Source organism: Schistocerca serialis, chromosome 6 (genome assembly GCF_023864345.2).
Source record: "Schistocerca serialis cubense isolate TAMUIC-IGC-003099 chromosome 6, iqSchSeri2.2, whole genome shotgun sequence".
In the NCBI taxonomy this organism is placed as follows: Eukaryota; Metazoa; Arthropoda; class Insecta; order Orthoptera; family Acrididae; genus Schistocerca; species Schistocerca serialis.
The window spans coordinates 245,945,287-245,970,188 of record NC_064643.1 but is presented as its reverse complement, the minus strand read 5'-3'; the positions used below and the strand labels follow the sequence as shown (position 1 = coordinate 245,970,188).

The window sequence follows — 24,902 nt, the reverse complement described above, 5'->3', positions numbered from 1 at the left end:
CTCCACCCTTCAACATTATGTTTTCTACACATAACATTGCAAGGGCTTCAGCAGTTAGCACAGTTTTGGTGACAACAGGTAGTCAGTGTGGACTATTATCCAGTTATTCTCGTTTGTCAATTTTGGGAATCTGTCCAAGAGATTGATTCCAGTTCAGTGGAGTGATGCTGCTGCACATGGATTAGTACAAGATGCCCCAAGATAATTACGGCATATGCTTCCATTGTTGAAATTCCTTGCTATTGTGTCTAATGGATCGACAGAGACTCGGCCAGAGTTGGACGGTAACTACATCTGATTCTGTCTAGATTGTTCACGAATCACAGGTGACTGGACGTTGGAATTTTGTGGAAATATCTCAGGACAGCTGGCTGTAAATGAGCTAGGATGATGAGCAACCATTTCCACACCATCAGATCATAGTTCCTCTTATACAATGCTCCAGTATTTAATTGGAATTCTCTGCTGGTCAGTTCCTTCTTCTTCACGGCTTTATAGTTTTCAGCAGCTCTTCCCTGTGTTCAGCAGTGATGTCATTTAGTGTGGCAATGACAGATTTCATCCTCACTGATGTTTTGCTGAAGGATTCCTTGAAAGGCACTTCTTTACACCACTGTGATGTTGTACTCCTGAAGTCTCTGTGCCTATCTTACCAGCTGACCCGACGGATCCTTCAGGCTAGTCAGCCAACAGAGAGAAAGGTGATCCATTGCATCAGTGAATGGTTTGCCAAATAAATATGGCCAGAACTTGTTGATGGCCCAAGTAAATGCAAGGCACTCTTTCTTTATTGTACAGTAGTTTCTCTTGAAATAGCAGAGTACTCTGGAAGTACAAGGCTATCATCTATTAAGCACTTCCCTGAATTTGCACTAGAACTGTTGCTACCTCATAATCACTAGCATCAGAGTGAATTTGTATCTCAAAATTCTCATCATATGATTCTAGGACTGGAGAAGATGTTACCGCCTTTTTATGGACAAGGAAAGATCTTTCTTGCACCTCATTCCAGGAATATTTGGTGTCTCCCTGCAGCAATTCTTGCAAGGGATTTGCATTGGTATGGAAGTCCTTTAAGCATCACTGGTACTACAAGCATATTCTGAGAAAACTTCTCACATTAAACATGAGCTCAGGACAGACCCATCACCATTCATTAGATGCCCCAAGGCTTTTACTTCTTGGGTTGTGAAGAAACATTTTTTTTTTAGATTCAGGTGGCTATTTGTATTCTGAATACACTTCAACGTGGTTGTCAGAGAGTTTAGACATTCTTCAAATGTGTTTGGGGCAAAAAAAAGGACAATGTTATCCAGATAGCAAATACACATCGTCCACTTTAGGTGTTGAAGCAGGTTGTCCATCATATGTTGAGGCTGACTGGTGCATTAAATGGTCCACAAGGCACAATTTCAAACTCATAGAGACCATCAGGAGTTACGAAGGCAGTATTTCCCATGTGAGCGTTGTCATTCTGGATTTACCAGTAGCCTCTCTACATCTCTGTAGCTGAGAAATATTTTGCTGCTTTCCAGCTGTCTACGGCCTCACTGATGCATGGCAATGAATACACATCTTTGATCATGATCATTTTCAGTTTTCAATAGTCAAGGCAGAAACACATTATGCCACCCTTCGTGTTCACAAGGATTACAGGAGAGGCACAGGACTCTCTGAAGGTTCAATGATATCATCTTTCAGCATCTTATTAACTTCCTCCTGGACTATCCATCATTCAGCAAACAACATTCTATACACGAGCTGGCTAATTGGTGGATGATTCCCAGTATTGGTACGGTGTTTTACCATAGGCCACTTCTTGTCTTTTCTCCACTCTGGATCTGAAAGCAAGCAAAAATTGGCACTTAAAGGTTTTCACTCACCAACATTTTTCCTTGATCAGAGCACATACCTGTGGATATGAGTTGTGGTTGCTCGAGGCAATTAGAGATCCAAAGTTCTCCTTAAGCACCTACAACGCTTATGATCATCACTGGCATGTAGATTTCTTTCGTGAGCCTGAGTAGCTTTTTGTAATTGAAAAAAGCTTCACAGTTTAACAGATCATCTCAAATCATGAGTGGAACACATCTCGTTGACGGTTACAAGATATCAATGTCTTTAATGGCAAAGAACAGCCCAGACAGAACTTTGTTATTTGTGCTATGTCAATCTGGTGCTCTCATCTATTTTATGACCAATTGTGATGCATGCAAGACTTTCCTTCAAGAATAACATCATGACTACAGGGCTATTACAAATGATTGAAGCGATTTCATAAATTCACTGTAGCTCCATTCATTGACATATGATCATGACACGCTACAGATATGTAGAAAAACTCATAAAGTATTGTTTGGCTGAAGCCGCACTTCAGGTTTCTGCCGCCAGAGCGCTCGAGAGCGCAGTGAGACAAAATGGCGACAGAAGCCGAGAAAGCGTATGTCGTGCTTGAAATGCACTCACATCAGTCAGTCATAACAGCGCAATGACACTTCAGGACGAAGTTCAACAAAGATCCACCAACTCCATTCAGCAATGGCATGCACAGTTTAAAGCTTCTGGATGCCTCTGTAAGGGGAAATCAACGGGTCGGCCTGCAGTGAGCGAAGAAACGGTTGAACGTGTGCGGGCAAGTTTCATGCGTAGCCGCGGAAGTCGATGAATAAAGCAAGCAGGGAGCTAAACATACCACAGCTGACAGTTTGGAAAATCTTATGGAAAAGGCTAAAGCAGAAGCATTTCTTAAACAGGAGATTGGAAAACCGATGGATCGGTCGTGGTGGAGATCATGATCAACAATTCATGTCATGGCCTCCACGCTCTCCCGACTTAACCCTATGCGATTTCTTTCTGTGGGGTTATGTGAAAGATTCAGTGTTTGAACCTCCTCTACCAAGAAACATGCCAGAACTGCAAGCTCGCATCAATGATGCTTTCGAACTCATTGATGGGGATGTGCTGCGCCGAGTGTGGGAGGAACTTGATTATCGGCTTGATGTCTGCCGAATCACTAAAGGGGCACATATTGAACATTTGTGAATGCCTAAAAAAACTTTTTGAGTTTTTGTATGTGTGTGCAAAGCATTGTGAAAATATCTCAAATAATAAAGTTATTGTAGAGCTGTGAAATCGCTTCAATCATTTGTAAAAACCCTGTATATTCTGTTAAAATAAGATATTCAAAGGGCTCTGATCTGTCACTGTTAGTTATTCTTGCAATACATGTTCCTGTTGGCTGTATGTCTTTCCCTATTATGATTTTTGTCACAATTGCTTTTGTACCAAGGAACACGTCTTCTTTAGCTGGCAACAATTAGCATTCCATACTACAATAAAAAAGCCCCCCCCCCACAGAGTCAGTTAGCTCCCAGACAGGTTGGTCATTGAAGAGATTTCCTCTCACCTTAGTAACTGTCATCCATGGAGGACTTTCATCTGTGGCAGCCTCTACTCCACAGTTGGTCTCCTCATTTAGCTTTCCTGAATTTAGCAGCTGGATGGTACAGCTATACAGGAATGAGGAATGGCTATGGCATGTTAGGAAGTACCCTCATCCAGTATATAGTGATGAGCTTCATCTCGAAGTTGACACTAATCATCTGCATTTTTCTGGTGGGAATAGGACTGTTGTGATGGTTGAAGTCTTGGAGCACAATAGTCTTCTTTCTCTGTGGTAGCATTTTCGACGATAGTTTACTATCTACCTGAAACCCTAGAAATTTGAACTGTTCAGTTTCACTAATCATATGCCCATTCTGTGAAATTTAAACATCAGGTTTTGTTGAATTGAGTGTTAGAAACTGTAAAAACTGAGTCCTACTGTGATTTAGTGATAGTTTATTTTCTGCAAGCCATGAACTTATGTCATGAACTGTTCTATTTGAAACTGGGCCAATGTTTCACACAACATCCTTTACTACCAAGCTTGTGTCACCAGCAAACAGAAATATTTTAGAGTTACCCGTAATACCAGAGGGCATATCATTTACATAAATAAGGAACAGGAGTGGCCCCAACACTGATACATGGGGCACCCCCCACTTCACTGTACCCCACTCAGATGCCACCTCACAGCCATTCTCAGCATTGTGAATAATGACCTTTTGCTGTCTGCTGCTAAAGTAAGAGGTGAACCAATTGTGAACTACTCCCCGTATTCCATAATGGTCCAACTTCTCGAGCAATATTTTGTGATCAACACAATCAAATGCCTTAGTTAAATCAAAAAATATGCATAGTGTTTGAAACCTTTTGTCTAACCCATCCAGTACCTCAGAGAGAAAAGAGAATATAGCATTTTCAGTTGTTAAATGACTTCTCAAGCCAAAATGTACATTTGATAGCAAATCGTGTGATAAAAAATGATCAATTATCCTTGCATACACAGCCTTTTCAATAACTTTAGTAAACACTGATGGCATAGAATAGGTCTAAAATTGTCTACATTATCCTTTCTCCTGTTTTATTAAGTGGCTGTACTACTGAGTACTTTAATCATTCAGGAAACTGATCAATCCTAAAGGAAAAATTACAAATATGGCTAAATACAGTATTTCAGACATCAGTCTTGGAAAGACATTTGCCAAGAAAGTTATATGATTCCCTGTAGATGTCAGGCAATAATTGAAAATCCCTGATTATCCAAAAAGCAATGTAAAAATTACCTTATTAGTCACTTCTTCCACAACAGCAGTTCCTAACCTGTGGGTACTTACCCTCCGATGGGTAAAATGAAATTTTGTGAGGGGTGAAAGCAATAGCATCTACATCTACATCTACATTGATACTCCACAAGCCACCCAACGGTGTGTGGCGGAGGGCACTTTACGTACCACTGTCATTACCTCCCTTTCCTGTTCCAGTCGCGTATGGTTCGCGGGAAGAACGACTGTCTGAAAGCCTCCGTGCGCGCTCTAATCTCTTTAATTTTACATTCGTGATCTCCTCGGGAGGTATAAGTAGGGGGAAGCAATATATTCGATACCTCATCCAGAAACGCACCCTCTCGAAACCTGGCGAGCAAGCTACACCGCGATGCAGAGCGCCTCTCTTGCGGAGTCTGCCACTTGAGTTTATTAAACATCTCCGTAACGCTATCACGGTTACCAAATAACCCGGTGACGAAATGCGCTGCTCTTCTTTGGATCTTTTCTATCTCCTCCGTCAACCCGACCTGGTACGGATCCCACACTGATGAGCAATACTCAAGTATAGGTCGAACGAGTGTTTTGTAAGCCACCTCCTTTGTTGATGGACTACATTTTCTAAGCACTCTCCCAATGAATCTCAACCTGGTACCCGCCTTACCAACAATTAATTTTATATGATCATTCCACTTCAAATCGTTCCGTACGCATACTCCCAGATATTTTACAGAAGTAACTGCTACCAGTGTTTGTTCCGCTATCATATAATCATACAATAAAGGATCCTTCTTTCTATGTATTCGCAATACATTACATTTGTCTATGTTAAGGGTCAGTTGCCACTCCCTGCACCAAGTGCCTATCCGCTGCAGATCTTCCTGTATTTCGCTACAATTTTCTAATGCAGCAACTTCTCTGTATACTACAGCATCATCCGCGAAAAGCCACATGGAACTTCCGACACTATCTACTAAGTCATTTATATATATTGTGAAAAGCAATGGTCCCATAACACTCCCCTGTGGCACGCCAGAGGTTACTTTAACGTCTGTAGACGTCTCTCCATTGATAACAACATGCTGTGTTCTGTTTGCTAAAAACTCTTCAATCCAGCCACACAGCTGGTCTGATATTCCGTAGGCTCTTACTTTGTTCATCAGACGACAGTGCGGAACTGTATCGAACGCCTTCCGGAAGTCAAGAAAAATAGCATCTACCTGGGAGCCTGTATCTAATATTTTCTGGGTCTCATGAACAAATAAGGCTAGTTGGGTCTCACACGATCGCTGTTTCCGGAATCCATGTTGATTCCTACATAGTAGATTCTGGGTTTCCAGAAATGACATGATACGCGAGCAAAAAACATGTTCTAAAATTCTACAAGAGATCGACGTAAGAGATATAGGTCTATAGTTTTGCGCATCTGCTCGACGACCCTTCTTGAAGACTGGGACTATCTGTGCTCTTTTCCAATCATTTGGAACCCTCCGTTCCTCTAGAGACTTGCGGTACACGGCTGTTAGAAGGGGGGCAAGTTCTTTCGCGTACTCTGTGTAGAATTGAATTGGTATCCCGTCAGGTCCAGTGGACTTTCCTCTATTGAGTGATTTGAGTTGCTTTTCTATTCCTTGGACACTTATTTCGATGTCAGCCATTTTTTCGTTTGTGCGAAGATTTAGAGAAGGAACTGCAGTGCGGTCTTCCTCTGTGAAACAGCTTTGGAAAAAGGTGTTTAGTATTTCAGCTTTACGCGTGTCATCCTCTGTTTCAATGCCATCATCATCATCCCGTAGTGTCTGGATATGCTGTTTCGAGCCACTTACTGATTTAACGTAAGACCAGAACTTCCTAGGATTTTCTGTCAAGTCGGTACATAGAATTTTACTTTCGAATTCAATGAACGCTTCACGCATAGCCCTCCTTACGCTAACTTTGACATCGTTGAGCTTCTGTTTGTCTGAGAGGTTTTGGCTGCGTTTAAACTTGGAGTGGAGCTCTCTTTGCTTTCGCAGTAGTTTCCTAACTTTGTTGTTGTACCACGGTGGGTTTTTCCCGTCCCTCACAGTTTTACTCGGCACGTACCTGTCTAAAACGCATTTTACGATTGCCTTGAACTTTTTCCATAAACACTCAACATTGTCAGTGTCGGAACAGAAATTTTCGTTTTGATCTGTTAGGTAGTCTGAAATCTGCCTTCTATTACTCTTGCTAAACAGATAAACCTTCCTCCCTTTTTTTATATTCCTATTAACTTCCATATTCAGGGATGCTGCAACGGCCTTATGATCACTGATTCCCTGTTCTGTACATACAGAGTCGAAAAGTTCGGGTCTGTTTGTTATCAGTAGGTCCAAGATGTTATCTCCACGAGTCGGTTCTCTGTTTAATTGCTCGAGGTAATTTTCGGATAGTGCACTCAGTATAATGTCACTCGATGCTCTGTCCCTACCACCCGTCCTAAACATCTGAGTGTCCCAGTCTATATCTGGTAAATTGAAATCTCCACCTAAGACTATAACATGCTGAGAAATCTCTGATGGTAAAACTGACACTTAGATGTTACATGTAATTAAATATCTCACCAAAATACATACTTCGAGTCATAGGTAGTTCCTGCAATGGACCTGAAGTTGTTCTATTATTCACTTAGCAACAAATAAACAAACCAGTTGTGAGCCCAACAGTAGCTATGTAATGCCACAACACTGCTGTAGGGCTTCCAGTGAATTGTTGTTGTTGTTGTTGTTGTTAGTATTATTACTGTTAGTGGCAGTGATGAGAGACAAAGCATGGGTAGCCCGAAGTCTTCCAATTTCAGTCAGTTCAGAAGTAAGGAGTCCAATTATAAAGTGATGTACAAACAATAAGTATAGTACACACATTTTAACTTTGTTGCTTTTAAATGGGAGTGTGGGGTATATATGAAGCAAGTGTTGCTAGGGGGAGGAGTAGTGCAAAGAAAGTATATTTTGTAATAAGTGTCTAGTCTCAGTATAGACAGCTAGCTTTCCTTTCTGAGGAGCTGTAGGATGCACTGAGAATTGCGTAATCATTCTATAATAAAAGATTGTTAGAAATAAGCAGCACCAATTGTCTCACTGACTCATTAGCTTGTGATTTAATAAACCACCCACAGAAGCTAAATAATCATTTATCTTTTATCATTTCAGAAATAAGTGTTCATAGAAAATTCTTTTTCATTCTAAAGGGGTTTAGTAATGTGCTAATGTTGTTGATATAATCTGTGTGTGTGTGTGTGTGTGTGTGTGTGTGTGTGTGTGTGTGTGTGTGTGTGTGTATGCAGGGGGGAGGGGTAGGGGGAGATTACTAGCCAGTGTCGTGATTGCCCTTAGGGTAATGGTCTCAGAAAGCCTGAGAACCACTGCTGTACAGTTTGTCAGAATATCTGTCAGGGACGTAAATTTCACATAACTGTAGTGTTTGTATTAAACAAAGCTTGATGTAGCCAGTATTAAATAAAAAAAGCAGCTGAGTGGTATAAGAGAAGGAGCAATGGCTTTCATCAAACTAGTTGCTTTCCTTCCACTATACATAAACAAAGTAATCTACTAGTAATTTCAGTAATTATCCATTTGAGAAGAATATCACTACTCATAATTTAACAATGAAAAGAATCAATTTTTGACAAAATAATGGAATATGATAGATACAAAAATCTACTCACCAAGTGGTGGCCGAACACATACATAAAAGAATGTTATAATTAGGCAGGCTTTCGGAGCTAGTGGCTCTTTCTTCAGGTAGAAAGTTTGAAAGGGAAGGAAGAGTGGTGAAGGAAAAGAACTGGTGATGTCTGGGAAAAGGAGTAGCTTTCGGGAATGTCACCCAGAACCATGGGTCAGGGGAGACTTACCAGATGGGATAAGAAGGAAAGACTGACTGATTGTTGGTATTTTAATTTTCACTGGACAAGATTTGAAAACCTGAGAACTGAAAGGTGGAAGACAGGGTAATATCCAAGACAGAGATTACTGTTTAAACATTGTGCACCAGTTAATAGGGGGGGGGGGGGGGGAAGGGGAAGAGGTGATCATGTGGCATTGTTGGTTTGGAGGCGCCAACTGGTGGGAGTTCAGCTACCGAATGCAGGTCTTATTTCAGGTGGCACCACATTGTGTGACTTGTGTGCCGGTGATGATGAGATCGAGTGGAGGAAATCTACTCTAACACCCCCTACCTGTGGTTTTGGGTGACTTTCCCAAAATCTACCCCTTTTCCTAGATCTCTCCAGTCCTCCTCTTGCCTGAAGAAGAAGCCACTGGCTCTGAAAGCTTGCCTAATTATAACTGTCTTTCATGTGTATGTTCTGCCGCCATTTGGTGAGTAGTTTTTTTATCTATCCAATTACATTACTCATAATCTGATGTTAGGATAACAGAAATAATCTGACAGTTAATGTATACTGAGGTGGCAATAGCCATGGGATAGCGATATGCACAGTATAGTTGCCGAAGTATCGATTACGTAAGGTTCAACAAGGCAATGCATTAGTGGAGCTGTCATTTGTACGCACGTGATTCATCTGAAAAGGTGTCCAACAAGACTATGGCCACATGTCAGGAATTAACAGACTTTGAATGTGGAATGTTAGTAGAAGTTAGACGCATGGGACATTCCATTTTTGAAATCATTTGGGAATTCAATAATCTGAGATCCACAGTGGCAAGAGCATGCTGAGAATACCAAATTTCAGGTATTACCTCTCACCGCGGACAACACAATGGCTGACAGTCTTCACTTAATGACCAAGAGCAGCGGTATTTGCGTGGAGTTGTCAGTGCTAACAGAGAAGCAAATAAATGCAGAAATCAATGTGGGATGTGCAGCAAATATATCTGTTAGGACAGTATGACAAAGTATGGCATTAAGGGGCTGATAGCAGATGACTGATGCGAATGTCTTTGCTAACTGCACGACATCGCCTGCAGTGCCTCTCTTGGGCTTGTGACCAAATCACTTGGACCCTAGATGACTGCAAAACTGTGGCCTGGTCAGATGAGTCCTGATTTCTGGTGGTAAGATCTGATGGTAGGATTCTGCTGTGGTGCAGACCTCATGAAGCCATGGGCCCAGGTCATCATTAAGGCACTATGCAAGCTGGTAGTGGCTCCATAATGGTGTGGGCTGTGTTTACATGAAAGGGACCAGGTCCTCTGGTCCAACTAAACCAATCATTGACTGGAAATGGTTATTTCTGCTACTTGGAGACCATTTGCAGCCATTCATGGACTTTTTATGGATGACAGTGCCCCATATCACCACACCACAATTGTACATGATTGATTTGAAGAACATTCTGGACAATTCAAGTGAATGATTTGGTGACCCAGATCCCCCAATATGAATTCCACTGAGCATTTATGGGACATGATTGAGAGGCCAGTTTATGTACAAAATTCTGCACTGGAAACACTTTCACAATTATAGACGGCTACACAGGCAGCACGGCTCAGTATTTCTGCAGAGACTTCCAACGACTTCTTGAAACTGTGCCACATTGTGATGTTGCACCATGCCAGACAAAAGAAAGTCTGACACAATATTAGGAAGCATCCCATGATTTTTGTGACTTCAGCATATAATCAGATTTGTTCAAAGTCCCTGGAAAATCACCTACATGACAGGATTTACTGAATGTGATGCATGAATGACTGGATCAATCAAAATGTTATGGGCATATAAAAAAACATCAAACAAATAGCAACTGATAAATTTGTTAAAGTATCTCAATTTTGTAAATGTGCTCTGTTGCTTATGTTATTTTATTGACTTTGTCTCATCTGGTCTCATGGTATGTTTCCTAGATAACCATCAAAGCTTATCATTGATTACTTTCCCACTAGCTGTTTCCTTGTACCTACTTTAAATCTGCAATGCAGTTAACTGAAAATTTCCACATTGCATATAATTAAAAAATGTAATACTCACAATTTTTCAGGTCTGGAAAATCGGTGGCACTCGGTCTCTCAGACTACTCACTAGCATTGTATGATGTCTGTAATCTGCACCGTGTTTGTAGTTTCCCTGCTCATACAAGCACGATTACAGATGTAAAGTAAGTAACCGAATCAAATTTAAGACTTATATTAATGATTCCCTGAAACTCGAAGTTGCTGTTTTGACTAATTAGTCATTTTTGACAAAATATGTTATTTAATATGATAGTGTGGGTAGTTAACTTCTAAGGACTCTATAGCAAATGAAATAATTAAAACTGTGCGTCGCACAACAAATGACTTTTGTGTGTTTTACATTTACATTTTAACTACTCCTTAACAAGGCGAGGCCACGAAGTTGAGATCACGACTTTACTTAAAACTTTGTACACCTTTAGTGGACCATTGAAACAACATAATGTGCAAATAATAAGAGAAGTTTTATGCGTTTATTATGTAACTGATGTATCTGTGCGAAGGCGCCAATCATTACAAGTCACTATGGTCAAGTGGTTAGTGTATGCACGTTGCAAGCAGATTGTGTACGAGGTGACAACTCGTATCCTGCAACCACTTACTTTTTAATCTGTATTTTCTTCATCACTGGTCACATTATTTAATTTGTATATCATTTGAGAGATAATATAATGAAAAAACAATCCATGTGCATTTTCATGAAGTTGTAGTGAATTTCATGTGTTATTTGACTATTTACTATTTGTAATTAAATTTTCAAGGATGAGGACATGGTTAGAAAAAAAAAGTTAGTTACAAAGTGCGAGACCACAAGAGTGATACAATTACTTGTCGGATGTGCTCTCATCACATGTTGCAGGATGGTATTTGTCATACAGACGTGGAAAACATATATTGAATCTTCATGCAAATACAAGTGACTTTTTTCGTCATTATATTATTTCTCAAAAGTCATACAAATTAAATAATATGACCAGTGGTGAAGAGGAAAAAAAAAAAAAAAAAAAGAATGTTCAAACAGTAGTTGAACCGTCGTCACATACATATTCATCTTATGAAGCTCAAACATGAACCACCTGACCACCAAGGACTCTGACATGCAAATACTATGCACAGGTACATCAGCTGCATAATAGTTGCATAGAACTTCTCTTGTGATTTTCTCAGAATTGCCTTTTGTAACTTTTTTGGAATTGCCAGAGTAGTGCATCTTACTACTTGCACATTATGTTGTTTCAATGACCTACTGAAGGTGTACAAAGTTTGAAGTAAATCTGTGATTCCAATGTCGTGGCCTTCCTTTATTAGTAAAGTAAATAAGGGAAGTGTATAGTAGGCTGAAAGAGTAAAAATAACAAAATAGATGAATTATCGTTACTAGTAAATAGGGACATGTGGAGTAAAATATCTGTGAAAAATAAGTCATTTTTGCCAAACTCTAATATTCTGAAAAAGTAGAGAACATACATATTTGGCATGTACTCTATGTGTTATTGTCTTTTTTTCATTATATAATGGTTGTTATACGTAAAACAGTTAGCCTGGATTCATGCTTTACATGCATTAATTTTCCCACAGATTTTCATCAAAGAATGAGCACTTGCTTTACTCATCATCACTAGATGGCACTGTAAAAGTTCATGATCTTCGAAGCAAGACCTGTGTTGCTGAATTGAAAGGTAAATCTCTACAATTTTTTGGTAATTCAGTGTGTCTAAGAAATCTGTATTTATAGAGGTATTGAGAGCTGACCAGCAATCTATCCTTTCCTTACTATTGTTATTACATCCTGGACTTCCATTGTTAGAATGTATTTTGTGCTTCTTGTTCCATTCCTTTGATCATGTTGGGTAATATTATGTCCTAGATAGCAGAGTGGCATCACTTCATCAGCTGCAACTCTGAAATAACTGGAACAACAGCTTATCTGCATTAATTACCATTTTAATGTTTAAGTATTTTAATCATTGTGTTTCATTAGTGATGTGCCATTGTTCCGACTGGAAGACCTTGAGAGTTAGGTAATAAAATGGAACACCTGCAGCTGTCCTTTCAATCAACTACCAACAGTTGATAGTTGATGGTTGGAGAGACATCATTGTTACAGTATATGGAAATCAGTACGTATATATTGGCCACTGGTGGACTCATGTATATGATTGGAGTTAACCCCCTCACTGTCAGTTAAGACCTGAAGATGGTAAATTGAATCGCCGAAACTGATAGCTACATAATAAATAACATGGAAAAGACAGCAGCAGGTGTTCCATTTTGTTACATCAGTGAACAGTCGAAGTCCCTCAAACCTACAGTCAGAGTGATGGACATACAAAAATATTGAGAGTTAGTTCAGCTGCATAACTTGAATCACTTGTTTCCTTCTTTAAAATCATATCTTTCTATCACAAAGTGTGAGTTGTCTCTCTAAGTTTTTTATCTGTAGAGTGTGTTTAATATAGTTGAGTGTATGCTTGTGGATGGTGGTGTTAGAAACTGATGTTGGTGCATAATCTACTCCAAGAGCTGTTTAACAGATGCATTTAACTGGCAAGTATGTTGGAGTTCCTGGCCACTTTATTTCCTTGGCAATATTGTGTACTGTCATAGAAGTTGATGACCGATCAGAGACTGGACAAATGAAACTGCAGTGACCCATGCTGGGTTTGACGTTGGGAACTAAAGCCCAGGTAAATAATGAAATGCAAGTTTATTAAAATGGACATAAAACTTTAATACTCCTTCTGCAGGGTGTAATTAAACAACACAAAAGACATTCACATTTAAGTCTATGTCTTTAGCGTGGATGATACATAATTGTGGTGGTCTGTCAGCCACTGAAAACTGAATCAGAGTTACCAGAAACAAAGTACTGGTTAACGAGGAACTGACACCAAGGTCCCAGAGGTCCATGGTGTAGAGACCCTGTCTTGGCATAGCTAAAGGACAACTGCTAATGGCTCCATATCATGTCAGAGGTGAAGATCACAGACAAGTAGATTGTTGTCAGATGATAGGTTGTGAGAGGATTCCGGGAGAGTTGTGATTGAGGAACCATGGCAGCTGTTGGTGTAAACCCCAGAAAGCTCATGCCTAGGGAACTGACAAGGAATAGCCACTTGCTGGCCTAAATACTGTTGAGGTCCCCGGATACAGTCAGATCTAGTTTTGAGCATGTGATCCTGCAGAAGCGCGAATAGTTCCTCACTGATTGCGCCCTCTTGAAGCGATGCAGCTGCCACCTGTCAGTGACGTGTGCACTCAGAATTGTAGTGGGGATGTTCGCAATAGTAGCCCCAGTGATTTTTGGCATAGGCCACCTGTGGTGCAACGCTATTATGCTGGAGGGCTGTGAACCCTGACAAAGTATCCCTCACCCCTTACAGGAGAGTTGGTGAGACATCTCGGCATCCCAAACGGTGATGGCATGTGGAAGCGGAGAATATGGGAGACTGCTGTTATCATTCTTGGGAGTGGGTGCCTGGCCTGCCGGAAGACTGGTGTCCCAGATTCTGTGGTCTGCAGTTCCTGTGGTTAAGTAGCCAGTGGTGCCATTCAACACTCCTGGGCTTTGAGGGGACTGACTGTGCAACAAAAATTTGTGAAATTCTTCTGTCTGGTCAGCCAATGCCTGCACCTGCTTGATATGCTTCCTACAGTGTGAACTGTTACACGATTGGACTTAAATCATTGCTCTGCCCAGAATGTGTTCAACTTTAGCTGGTACCCATTGTTGGTGAACCCTAGAAAAAACTAGTATCCAGACTGGATCCTGAAGGTCATAAGAGTTAAGGCATGAACGCCAGGTGGGGGCGGGAGAGTGTTGGGATGGATGATAGACATTAGTGATTGATTTAGCTGACAGTGGAGTTTTTTAGCTGTGCTGCCCATTCTGTGGAGAGGAGTGGTAGGAAGCACTCTGGTTGAGATCATACTGTTGGTGCAGCTTTGTCAGTGTGGACGAACCTCTCCACCAGTTTGTTGGAAGCAGGGTGGAAGAGCACTTTATGTATGAAAACTGCACCATTTTCCGAACAAAAACTGTGAAATTCTGCTGTTGTGAACTGAGGGTCATTATCCGTTGTAGTGGTTTCTGCGAGAATTTCAGTTGAGAAGATGTGGGATAAGGACTGGGTGCTTTCTGTTGATGACACTGAGTGCATCTGTGAAAAGTATGGAAAACTGCTGCCAGCATCTTTCACAATCAACCACAAAATCCACGAAGGGTGCTCAACTCAGCCAGTTTCAGCTGCAGTGGGAGGGGGGTGGGGAATGCGGAAGTGCAGAAGAATTTGTTGTGGAACATCGTGGAATATTTCTGCTTCAGACCCTGCAATTTCATGAAGTTCTGATAGGTCACGGCACTGTATGTAGCCTTCAGAAGAGCATCTGTAATGGAGGTGCGTTCTAAGCAGAGAACTGTCATTGAGTTTCTTTTGGCAGAAAACCAGAGCATTGCACATGTTCATAGGCACTTGCAGAATGTCTACAGACACCTGACAGTGAACAAAAGCATGGTGAGTCATTGGACAAGCTGCCTGTAATCATCGCAACTAAGTCATAAGTACCTCTCTGATCACCCACATACCGGCCAGTTGGCTGCACACAGCAATTGACTCCTGCAACATTGGAACGTGTGGACTCTCTCATTTGAGGTGATCAATGGATCACAATCAGACACCTTGCTGCTCAACTGGACATCTCTGTTGGTAGTGCTGACACACACAGCCATGATTTGGGGTACTCAAAGGTGTGTGTCTGCTAGAATCCTGTATGGAAGACCATAAAGAGCAATGAAGAACTATCTGTTCAGAATTTCTTGTGTGTTACAAGGCTGATCATGACAATTTTTTATCAAGCGCGTCACAACATGGACTCATCACTTTGAACTGGAAACAAAACAGCCGTCCATGCAATGGCACCACACCACCTATCCTCCGAAGAAAAGGTTCAGTCAGTAAAGTCTTGGTGACAGTATTCTGTGGCTCTTAAGGGGTTATTCTGTTTGATGTCCACCATCATGGCGCATTAATAAATTCTGAAGTGTATTGTGCTACCCTCAGGAAATTAAGAAACGACTTCAGCTTGTTCATTGCCACAAAAATGCTAATGAACTACTACTTCTCCATGACAATGCAAGGCATCACATAAGTCTGTAGACCTGAGAGTATCTGACAAAACTTTATTGAACTGTTCTTCTTCATCCACCCTACAGCCCAGATCTCTCACCTTCCGACTTCCATCTGTCTGGTCCCATGAAGGATGCACTCGGTGGGAAGCAGTACGTGGATGATGGGGAGGCTATTGATGCAGCAAGACATTGACTCCGATGTTGACCCGTAGAGTGGTATCATGCTGGCATAGAGGCCCTCCCAGTAATGTACCATAAGGCTGTCACATTGAACGGAGATAATAAAGGGTTTTGTAACGAAAAGAGTGGGGATTTCCTGAATAAAACCAGCTTGCTTTCAGAAAAAAAATATGCTTCATTACTTTTTGAATGCCCCTTGTAGATGAATACAAGGCCACAGGGATGTTGCATCAGGCCAAAGAAAATACCGACCAGCTGGTGCTGCCTGCTTGTGTTGTGTGTTGTGCAAGCTACAAGCATGTGTCCTATGCGTTTGTCCTATGTGTCTATTTGGTGATGCCCACACACCAATGGCTTTCATGAAGTATTGTCAGTACATGGTGTTGTTGTGGATGTGTAATGACTACTCTCATGTGGCTGTTTTCTCCTTGGAGCAAGAGGACATCATTGAGAGTGGATAACTCATATCAGCAGTACCAGTAGGCCTGAACATCTGAACATTCTAGAGCTTTACGATCGCTTGGCCAATGCCTCTTTGCCAATTGCAAAACTTCTCGGAGTACTGGTACCCAGGTTGGAATGTTAGCATAAGTGTTGAACTTTGGTAACGGAGGCTTACGATCTGTTGACAGGATAAATCACCATCCATCCGTACACGTAAGCATGAAATTTCTTCAACACTAAACTGATAACCTAAGGATTGCTTTTTTATTTGACTGTAATTTTGCTGTCCTCAGCTTGTGGTCGTGCGGTAGCGTTCTCGTTTCCCGCGCCCGGATTCCCAGGTTTGATTCCCGGCGGGGTCAGGGATTTTCTCTGCCTCGTGATGACTGGTTGTTGTGTGATGTCCTTAGGTTAGTTAGGTTTAAGTAGTTCTAAGTTCTAGGGGACTGCTTACCATAGATGTTAAGTCCCATAGTGCTCAGAGCCATTTGAACCATTTTTTTGTAATTTTGCTGTGCCTTCATTATGTCATTGAAACAAACACAATATGGGAGTTCATCTCTGTCAACTTTGTGAGAAAGAATGGTCCACAAGCCGTAATCAGATGCATCTGCTGCCACTATCAGGGGCTTCGAAAGATCATATGCCGTTAGGCACGTAGGGTGGACTGGATCCTGTTTTAGTTCTTGGAATGCCAGATATTACACTTAACATTCTTGTGAAGGAGATGATTTTTCTGCTGCAAGAGGAATGGATTTTCTGTAGTATTTGAGTTGGCCTAACACTGATTTGAGTTGTTTGGCATTTCAGGAGGCTGGTAGATTTTGTGTAGCTTTGATGTTATGTGGAGTGGGGTGTTTCCCTAATGTGCTGAAACCGTGTCCCAGATATACCACTTGCCCCATGAAGAAACAGCATGTTCCCTTATTGCATTCCAAATTAGCCTATTGGAGTGCGCTCTGAACAAGGACTCCAAATTGGTTGCTAGAACCTGTGCATTTTTGACAATGATAATGTTGTTGTTCAATTAATTTGCCAGCTCCAAATGTCTCGTGAGGTGTTCCAAATACCATTGGAATGATGACCAGTAAGCTTTTGGATGCTTTGTCCAAGGGAAGCTGCAAGTAAGCATACTGTAAGTCAAATTTTGCAAAAATTGTGCCTCTGGCAAGGTGCGCCATGATATCCTCCACTTTAGGAACAGTGTACATGTTGATGACAGACTGGGAATTGATATTTCACCTAGAATTTTCACAAATCCTCAATGGTACATTTGATTTTTCACTGACCACAATTGGAGTGGCCCACTCCCTGTTTGTAAATGGGATAAGAATTCCTTCTCTCACGTAGGTGTTCCAATTCATCACGAAGTTTGTCATACAGAGCAAAAGGAACATTCCGTGCCTTAAAAAACTTGGGCGTGATCGAAGGCAGTAAAGAGACACGTGCTTCAAAGTCAGCGATGTTGGTGGATGGATGTAAGAAAACTGAGACATGTTCTGAACAAAGGTGTCACCGATAGGAACTTGGGACAAATGATTGGATGTGATTCATTAAATTGTGGAATTCTAAACCAAGGACATTGAAAAAATCCAGTCTCAAAATGTTTGTGGCTCCCATTGCGTCACCATGAGGATGCAGGCTGAGAGGGATGCTGCTAGGTACTGAACCATAGTGCTAAACTATCCTTTATTTCAATAGTTTCATTACTGTAGCTTTTCAGCTGCTCAGGAAAAGGTTGTAGTATAGGAGAGCCCAGGCTGCAATATGTCCTCGAATTGACAATAGTGTTTAAAAAACCAGTATCAATTTGAAAAAATAAGCAGGATGGTGCTGATAGTCTCTTCCAATGGTAATAATTTATCAGAGATGGGGGAGACAGTCTGGACATGGAGAACATTAGGACCGTAGACACAGTTAACTTCTTCATCTGAATCAGGATCCCTCCAATGTTCATTTTCGTGGGCAACTGGAACTCTTCAGCTTTGTGCACATTTTTTCTACAAGCTGTACACTTTACCCTACCTAAATAGCACTGCTGGTGGTGGTGATGTGTTATTACTGCATGAAGATAATTGATGGGTGTGCCATCCATCTGTCGTGTGTTTGCAAGGGAGGGCTCGGCCAGCGGAGCAGGCCAGCTTGGGGGACAGTGCTGAGCTTGGATCTGACGTGTTGGGCACATGGCAAACACCTGCAGTGGTTCCTGCAGAACTGCCAAGGTTCTGGTGGAATGTTCAAAAGCTTGGTTGAAGGGAACAGTTGTAACTAAAAATGGACAATTGACATTTAAGAGATTATTTGGGAGTCCTTCATTTAAAAAGTGGGACAAGATCATATCCCTAACCAGCAGTTCTGCATAAGACTATTTGCAGTGAGAAATAGAACACCAGAAATGGCAGTATTGGAAATGCCTTGCATGTGTGTTATCTTCTCTCTTTATTACTGTCTGTTTTGTTTACGGCATCTAACAAAACTTGTGGCAGACATCTGCCATATGCATGTGAGGATCAAAATAGTCCAACAAATAGGATTTTAAATGTTCATATGGTAAAGCATGTGGTTTGACCTCAGGACTGAGCTGCTGCAAGAGGTGGTAGATTTCTGCTTCGACATAGGCCAAAAATATGTCCACTGCTAGATGTCACATGAGATCCTATGGATGATGAAGTGCTGTTCAAGATGGAGGACATAGTTGGCCCACTGTTCCACCTTTTTGACAGGTGTCTGGAATACCAGGGGTGCCATAAGAAATCCCTTTACCAAAGAGTAAGTGCAAGACAACCAAGTGGAGATTTCTAGTGTTGTGTTGGTGATGGCAGCCATCTTCTCTAAAATTAGCTCCAGGACCTATTGCATGTTTGGTAGAAGCAGTAAGACTTGATGGTCTCATTCTTAGATGCAGACGTACTGGAACGAAGAGCAAACATTAACCTGCCAGGAACTCAGAAAAAACACACAGAAGAACAGTCCTCCTTGGGCCTAGCACAAGTGTGCAGAGTGTAACCACAGAAGAAAAACCGTGTTGTCAATTGAAGGGTCCCACACTGAATTCGACATAGAGAAGTAAGCCCAGGTAGGCAGTGGAAAGCAAGTTTGTTGAAATGAACATAAAACTTCAATTCTACTTCTTTGGAATGTAATTACACAATACACAAAATAGTTCACAATCATGTCTCTGTCTTTGAAATGGGTGAAATACACAAGCCTGGTGGATAGTCAGAAACTGAGAGCTGAATCACAATTACTAGAGTCAAAGTATTGGTTCACAAGGAACTGATTGTCTCTATTTGGACAGACATTGCAACAGGCCAAAATACCCAAGTCACATATAGCCACACACTGAAGGCCAAGTCTGGATGTAGCTCAAAGACGACAGCTGGCTTCTCCACATAGTGTCAGATGTGAAGATCCAAGGCAGGTAGATTGACTTCAGATGGCAAGTTACGGGGAGATCCTAGTAGAGCTTCTGATTGAGCAACAGCAGCAGTGGTCGGCGTAAAACCCAGAGAGCTCATTCATTCAGAATAGACTAACTGTAGCCATGCGCTGGCCTAAATACCGCTGAGTCGCCAGGATATGGTGAGACCTACTTTCGAGTACATAATCCTGTGGAAGTGAGTAGGTATATGCAGACTGCACCCTCATGGGCAACACCAATGCCACCTTTCAGCAGGATCTCTGCTCGGAATTGCCGTGGGGGTGTTTGCTGGTGTAGCACCTGTGTCTTTTGGCATAGGCCACCTGTAGCACAACACTGTTATGTTGGTGGGCTGTGGGACCCGACATGGTAGAAACAAAGGTTATGGTAATATGACCACAGTAAACCTGAACAGCAACTGTATTTAAAAGATGAATAAATTAGCTCTACGAGCTGGTGCATTCCCTCCTGTTATCTACCCCACCTTCATAGGAGGTGACTCATAGGAGGTGATGACAGAATGGATGGGATAGTAATTAGATGAAAAACAGTGGATGGACACTGACATTGTGTGTTTAGTTTGCTTCACATAGTACACAGAGGAACAGGTATGTTATAGTTTAAAATTCATGAATTCTTCATAAAAAAATTCTTAATGTAAGCAATCAGTACATTTGTAATCTGAAAATAATTTTGCATTTAGGTATGTCAAAAACTTGATTGGATGTGTAGCAGTTTCTTCATTCAGTCAAGGACCAAAATTGAGGTATATATAGCTTGTGTTTGTGTGCATATGCTTGCATGTAGGGTTGCCTTTCTTCAAAAATGTTCTAAGATAAGTCATAGGGTTAGTATTGCCCTGCATCTTCCTACATTTTTCCAAAAGCCAAGCTGATTTTCTCCCAGGTTGGCTTCTTCCAGTTGTTCCATATTTCTGTGGATAATTTGTACATAAAGTAAAGGAATGGCAACCACACACTTATAGCTGACTGATATATAGTGCATAAAAACATATAACAGAAATGATTTTTTACATTAGCTTTTGAGCCCTTGCTCTTTCTCTAGTAAAATTACACATATTCACACACACAACTACACAGATACTCATATACGCACACATGGCAGAACTGACAGTAGCATTTGCCTTGGAAGATGGGAATGGGGATGGGGTAGGGAAGGATGCATGTGGCAAGGAGAAGGTGGCAGGATAGTGTAAGCAGGTCCTCCGACAGATGATTTAATGGCTGTGCAACAAGATGAAATTAGTTCAGAGGGTAGAGTATATAAAATGTAGAGAGGAGGGGGGGGGGGGGGGGGAGGGAAGGGAGGGGAGGGGAGGAAACGAGAGGAAGATAGAAAAAAATCCCACATAGAACCTCCGTCTATCAGTACTCGCATGGCATCATTCTGTCAACTTATTTATGAGCTATCTGGAGGAATCCTTGCTAGCCAGTCAACACCTAAAACATGTTGTCTGGTTCAGACTCATTGATAACACTTTCATGATCTGGGAACATTTGCTCTTTCCTCAATAACCTCAAATGTACTCCCAAATCCACTTCACTTAGTCCTTCTCAATTCAACAAGCCATCTTTCTATATCTCAGTCTCCATCTCTCTACTGGTTTCATAAGTAAGTCTGCCCATATCAAGTGCACCAACCACCAACAGTACCTCAAGTATGACAGCTGTCACCCATTCCATGTCAAAAAGTCAATTATTTACAGGCTCTTCAACTGTGGATGCCACGTGTGCAGCGGAAAGCAGGAGTTGTCAAAAAATGTCAATATCCTCTGTTGACAGACAGTATCATACCCAGCTCATCCATAAAACAGACTCATGTGCCATTTACTCCTCTGACACCAGTAAACCAATTAATCAGCCATTGACCAACACTCCTCTGATCACGCAATATCACCCTAGCCATGAAAAGGTCAACCACCTCCCTTCATCAGGGCTTCCACTACCTCCTCTCATGACCTGAACTGAGGGATATCCTACCCAAAATTCTACCCATATCACCCAAAGTTGTGTTCTGTGCCACCCACTCAACCTACAGAATATCCTTGCCCATACCTGTTTCAATCCTGCTCTCAATTGTACACCCCATGAGTGATCAACCGAAGTGCAAGACCTGTCCCATACACTCACCCATTGCATCATATTACAGTCCAGTCATAGACATTTCTTACCCTATTAAGAAGGCCACATGTGAAAGCAGCCATTTTGTGTATTAGTTATGCTGCAATTACTGTGCAGCATTCTATGTGGGAATGACAAGTAACTAGCTGTCTACTCTTATTAATGGCCGCCACCAAACTGTGGCAAAACACAAACATGACCATCTGGTTACCGAACATGCTGCACACCGCAACACAAATGACTTCATCAGCTGCTTCACTACATGAGCCATTTCATATCCTCCCTTTCTCCCCTTTCCCTTACTCTACCTCTCATATGCTCTACGCTCAGAACTCTTTTCATCTTGTTGTGCAGACAGTCATCTGTCGAAAGACCTGTCTCTCACTATCCTGCTGCCCTCTCCTTGCCTCATATGTCCTTTCCTACCCCCTTCCCACTCCCTTCTACCATTGCAACTGCAGTTGATAATAACTGTCTGTCTTAATGTAATGTGGGTGTGTGCATTTGGACGTCTGTGTGTATGAATAGAGAAAGAGGAAGAGGTCGAAAGCTAGTGTAAATACTGTTTCATGTTGCGTGTTTCTATGCATCACACATCAGTCAGTCTTAGGTAGGTGGTTGCCTTTCCTTTATTTTACGTATTATTCCAACCAAGAATTTTCATTTTGTAACCGTGAGTTATTAAATTGGTGGTTCAATAAAACACTTGTCAGGAAGGAAGGAAGATTAGAGTTTAATGTCCCATCTATAGGAAGATCATTAGAGTTGAAGTACAAGCTCTGATTTCAAAATGATAGGAAATGGGCCATGACCTTTCAAGGGAACAGTCCTGATGTTTTCGTAGAGCAATTTAGGAAAATGATGAAAACCGAAATCATAATGCCTGGACATGGGTTTGAAATGTCGTCCTCTTGAATATAAGTCCATTGTGCTAACCAGTGTGCCATCTATCTCAGAACCACCCAACAGCATCTGCCTTTTTTGGTATTGGAATTATTGCATTCTACCTTAAGTATGAAGGTATTTTGCCTGTCTCGTAAATACTGCATACAAAATGGAACAGGTGTCATAGTTGGTTTTCCTAAGGATGTTAATAATTTTGATGGAATGCTATTAATACTTCTGATGGAATGGAATGTTGTGTGCTCTACATCACTTGTTTCATCTTAAGTCTTTCAGTGCTCTATCAAATCCTACTTGCAGTATCAGATCTGCCACCTCATCTTCATCCATTCCGCCTTTCTTTCTATAATATTCTCTTCAAGTTTCTTTTCTTTATGTAAACCTTCTATGTATTCCTTTCACCTTTAAGTCTTCCTTTCTTTGCCTTGTGCTGACTTCTAGTCAGAGCTCTTGATGACCATGCAGCTGCTTGCCTTTCCTGTAAAGATTTCTTATATTTTCCTATATGTAGCATCTACTTCTGCTACAGTTATGCATGCTTCTGCATCTTTGAGTTTCTCCCCTAGCAATAATTACCTTCCCATTTTGCACCTTTTGTCAGTCTCCTCTTTTTTTTATAGACATTTTGTATTTGTTGTGTCTGCTTCATTTGCTGCTTTTATTTATTTTCTCATTTTATCAGGTAATTTAAATATAGTATGTGTTATCTAAGGATTTATACTGGCCCTTTTCCTTTTGCATAGCTGTTTCTCAGTGGCCTTTGCTGTTCCATGTCTCAGAACACCCATTTGTCTTCTGTTGTAATTTATTTTCCTTTGTCCTATATCAGTCATTGTCTAATGCTCCTTTGGACACTCTTGTAAATGTGTGATTGTTTCTACATATCCAAGTATGGTCTCCTTATTTTGCCATCTTTCTGTGGTTTCTTAAAATTAATCAAACAGTATAAAGTCCAGGCTAGAATATCAAAAATTATGAAAAGGATAGATTTCTACTCACTGTAAAGATGATACGTTGAGTTAGAGAGAGAGAGAGAGAGAGAGAGAGAGAGAGAGAGAGAGAGAGAGAATGAAAAAAGTGTTACACACTAAGCTTTTGGCCAAAGCCTTCTTCAGAAAAGAAATAAAACGCACACTTATTCACACAAGCAGGCACACCACACGCACACATGAGGGCTACCTTCAGCCACTCTTAAGTGGACTACAGCTATTGCCTTGAGCTGAAGCAGCAATGGGCAGTGGGGCAAGGAAGGGGGAGGGATAACAGAGTATGAATGTGAGGAGAGAAGAGTGCTGTCTGACAGAGCATGAGAATCTGGTGTAAGGGTAACTGTCATTTGTGCTGTTCGGAAAAGTTGGTGGTGGAGGGAAGGATCCTCATGGTCTAGGTCTGGAAGCAGCCATTAAAATCCATCATGTTTTGTTCAGCTGTATGCTGTGCCACACGGTGCTCCACTTTGCTCTTAGCCACAGTTTGGCGATGGCCATTCATCTTGGGCCCAGTTGGTTGGTAGCCATTACAATATTAAAAAATGTGCAGTGACAGGGATGGACTAGGATGTTGTGGAATTTGGGTGGATGATGGAACACCACTTTAGGAGGGATGGGAACGATCATGAGTAGGATGCCCTCCCATCCCCACAGGTTCCTGACACTGGCCTGGCAGCCTTGTCCTGCCACTTCGTAGTCCCTGTATGCTTTGCCAGATGGCAGTTTCTCTCCCACCACCCATACTCTGATAGCTCTCCTCCTTCCCTGCTCCAGTCCCGATTGCTGCTTTCTTTCAACACAACAGCTGTAGTCCAGTTACAGTGCTTGGAAATAGCAATCATGGGTGCATGAGGTGTGGCTGCTTCTGTGAATATATATATATATATATATATATATATATATATATATATATATATATATATATATATATATATATATATATATATATATATATATATATAATAAAAAAAAATAGAGGGAAACATTCCACGTGGGAAAAATTATATATAAAAACAAAGATGATGTGACTTACCAAATGAAAGTGCTGGCAGATCGACAGACACACAAACATACACACAAAATCCAAGCTTTCGCAACAAACTGTTGCCTCATC

The 24,902-nt window shown here is 41.3% G+C and overlaps 1 protein-coding gene across 1 annotated transcript in view; it reads left to right on the top strand.

Moving 5' to 3' along the window:
- LOC126484081 (WD repeat-containing protein 89) overlaps window positions 1-24,902 on the top strand; it is a 277,264-nt gene that overhangs the window by 46,719 nt on the left and 205,643 nt on the right. Inside the window, exons 3-4 of the mRNA XM_050107451.1 lie at window positions 10,609-10,725; window positions 12,161-12,261. Of these exons, the coding sequence (XP_049963408.1) occupies window positions 10,609-10,725; window positions 12,161-12,261 (218 nt within the window). The remainder of the gene's footprint in view (window positions 1-10,608; window positions 10,726-12,160; window positions 12,262-24,902) is intronic.